Source organism: Tupaia chinensis, unplaced genomic scaffold (genome assembly GCF_000334495.1).
Source record: "Tupaia chinensis unplaced genomic scaffold, TupChi_1.0 Scaffold000140_1, whole genome shotgun sequence".
In the NCBI taxonomy this organism is placed as follows: domain Eukaryota; kingdom Metazoa; phylum Chordata; class Mammalia; order Scandentia; family Tupaiidae; genus Tupaia; species Tupaia belangeri.
In genome coordinates, this window is record NW_006159610.1 from 6,281,980 (window position 1) to 6,283,973 (window position 1,994).

Here is a 1,994-nt window from a genome sequence, read left to right on the forward strand (position 1 = left end):
ATAGTGGCTTAATCATGCATGTTATCATCAATAATATTCCATTTCTACTCTCATATATATGCATATGTATATATATGTTTTTTACCCCATGTTTGACCCTCTGTCCTTTCCCACTCTCTTGTTACACTGTCTCTGCTATATACAGTTGTCTTCAATTCCTTTTCCCCCAACATGTTGTTGATCACACAATATCATAAGTTATCTACTTTCAATAGCAAGTTTACAAGACATAAGAAATGGAAAATTATTTGCTGATAACATGTATGTTGATGAGCTTGATTGAGCCAATATACAGTGTATTTTGGATGGAAAATTTATTTGTATGCTGTAATGATGTATAGTGAATTAATGTAAAAAATAAACAAATTTAAAGAAAAAAATAAAATAAAAGATAAAACTGTATGTTCTGCCAGTTCTGGTGGCTGCCAAGTCCAGGACAAACATGCTAGCAGGTTAGAGTGTCCATTGAGGGCTGTCGCCTCTGGAGAGAGGCAAGGTGAAAGAGCAAGGGTGCCACTTTGTAAGGGCTTCACTTCAAGAGTGAGGGAGGAGCCCTCAGGGCCTACTCACCTCTTAAAGGGCCCACCTCCTAACACTATCAAATTGTCAAACTGGCAACCCCTGAATTTTAAGCACGACACATTCAAACCATAGCAGCGAGTAACAGGCCTTCCTCAGTGATCCAGAAATCTGTAATTATAACAGGTATCCCATCAGATGATTCTGATGAACAAAATGTTTGAAAACCATGCATCTAATTTTAGACAGCTTTACATGCTATAGTTCTTTTCCCTTCTTTTCTTTTTTTGGAGAGGTTTTTGCTATAGGGCGCATGCGCTCGCCAGAAAGACAGAGAGAGACAGAGAGACAGACAGAAAGCAAGAAATCATCCCCCCAGGGGGATGGCCATGCCACAATCCCTTCTCCTCTGTTCTCTCAGGATCTTCAACACGCATGCACATGTGCCCATCGTGAGTTTAAGCCACCGGGTACAGGACTCAAACTGCGGTCAACTACATGGGAGTCCAGTGACATAGCCATTACGCCAACTGCTGGTCCTTCCCTTCTTCCTAATACTTCAGTTTAGATCAATCTTTAAAATGAGTATTGAATTCCTAGAACATGGAGACATGGATATTCATTTGCTCACGATTGAACACCTGCCAAATGTCTATGAAAGTGATGCTTTGAGTTACCCACCTCAGGGGGTCCCTGCTCCCTTTCATATCCCTCCCATCACACCTTCCACTCTAGGTCAGTGGAAGATTCTGTGTATCCAACAAGGTTCGCTTTGGGGACTTGAATAATATCCAAGGCCACTCACCCCCGTGCTCCCCATGATCAGAAACAGGGCAATGTGGAACCGTCCAAATCCGATGGTCTCCACGGCATCTTCCACGGTGAACGTCTTTTGCTCTATGAGGAAAGGCAAAGCGCAAGGGACAGCCTCGCGTGGGGCGGGTGGGGAATGCATGTGGACGGGTCGCTCATCTTTAGAGGGTTTTGGGAAACTAAGTCCAATGATAAAAGAGTTAATGCTCTTTTATCAGCTGGAGAGCTAGAGACATCTATGAAAATCTCACCTTTTGGCTGAGGCTCTGGGGATCCCAGGCTCAATTTCCGGAGGCTAAGAATGGTGACAGGTTCAGCGTGCTTGGTTGCCATCTTCCAAAAGGTTCAAAACCCTCGCAGCTTCCCTGATGGAAGAAGGGAGGAAGGGAAGAACCACAATGGTTGTTGAATGCCTCCTGCATGCTGGCACACTTCAATAAAATTCACTAAACCCTCTCAAAAATCTTTTGAGGGGCTGTTAGGTGGCGTGGTGTCTAAGGTGTTGGACTCCCGCATGGCAGACTGCAGTTCAAATCTCAGACCTGGTAGCTTACTTTCTCACTTTCCGTCTCTCTCTCTCTCTTTGGTGAGTGCATGTCCCCTATAGCAAAATTTTAAAAATAATAATAATAAGTAAAATGAAATAATTATTTTAAAAAGAA

At 43.1% G+C, this 1,994-nt stretch overlaps 1 protein-coding gene across 1 annotated transcript in view; it reads right to left on the reverse strand.

The window, feature by feature from the left end:
* SVOPL (SVOP like) overlaps positions 1 to 1,665 on the reverse strand; it is a 47,201-nt gene extending 45,536 nt beyond the window's left edge. The window contains 2 exon segments of the mRNA XM_027770542.1: positions 1,325 to 1,416; positions 1,584 to 1,665. Coding sequence (XP_027626343.1) covers positions 1,325 to 1,416; positions 1,584 to 1,665 — 174 coding nt within the window.
* Between the last annotated feature and the right edge of the window lie 329 nt (positions 1,666 to 1,994).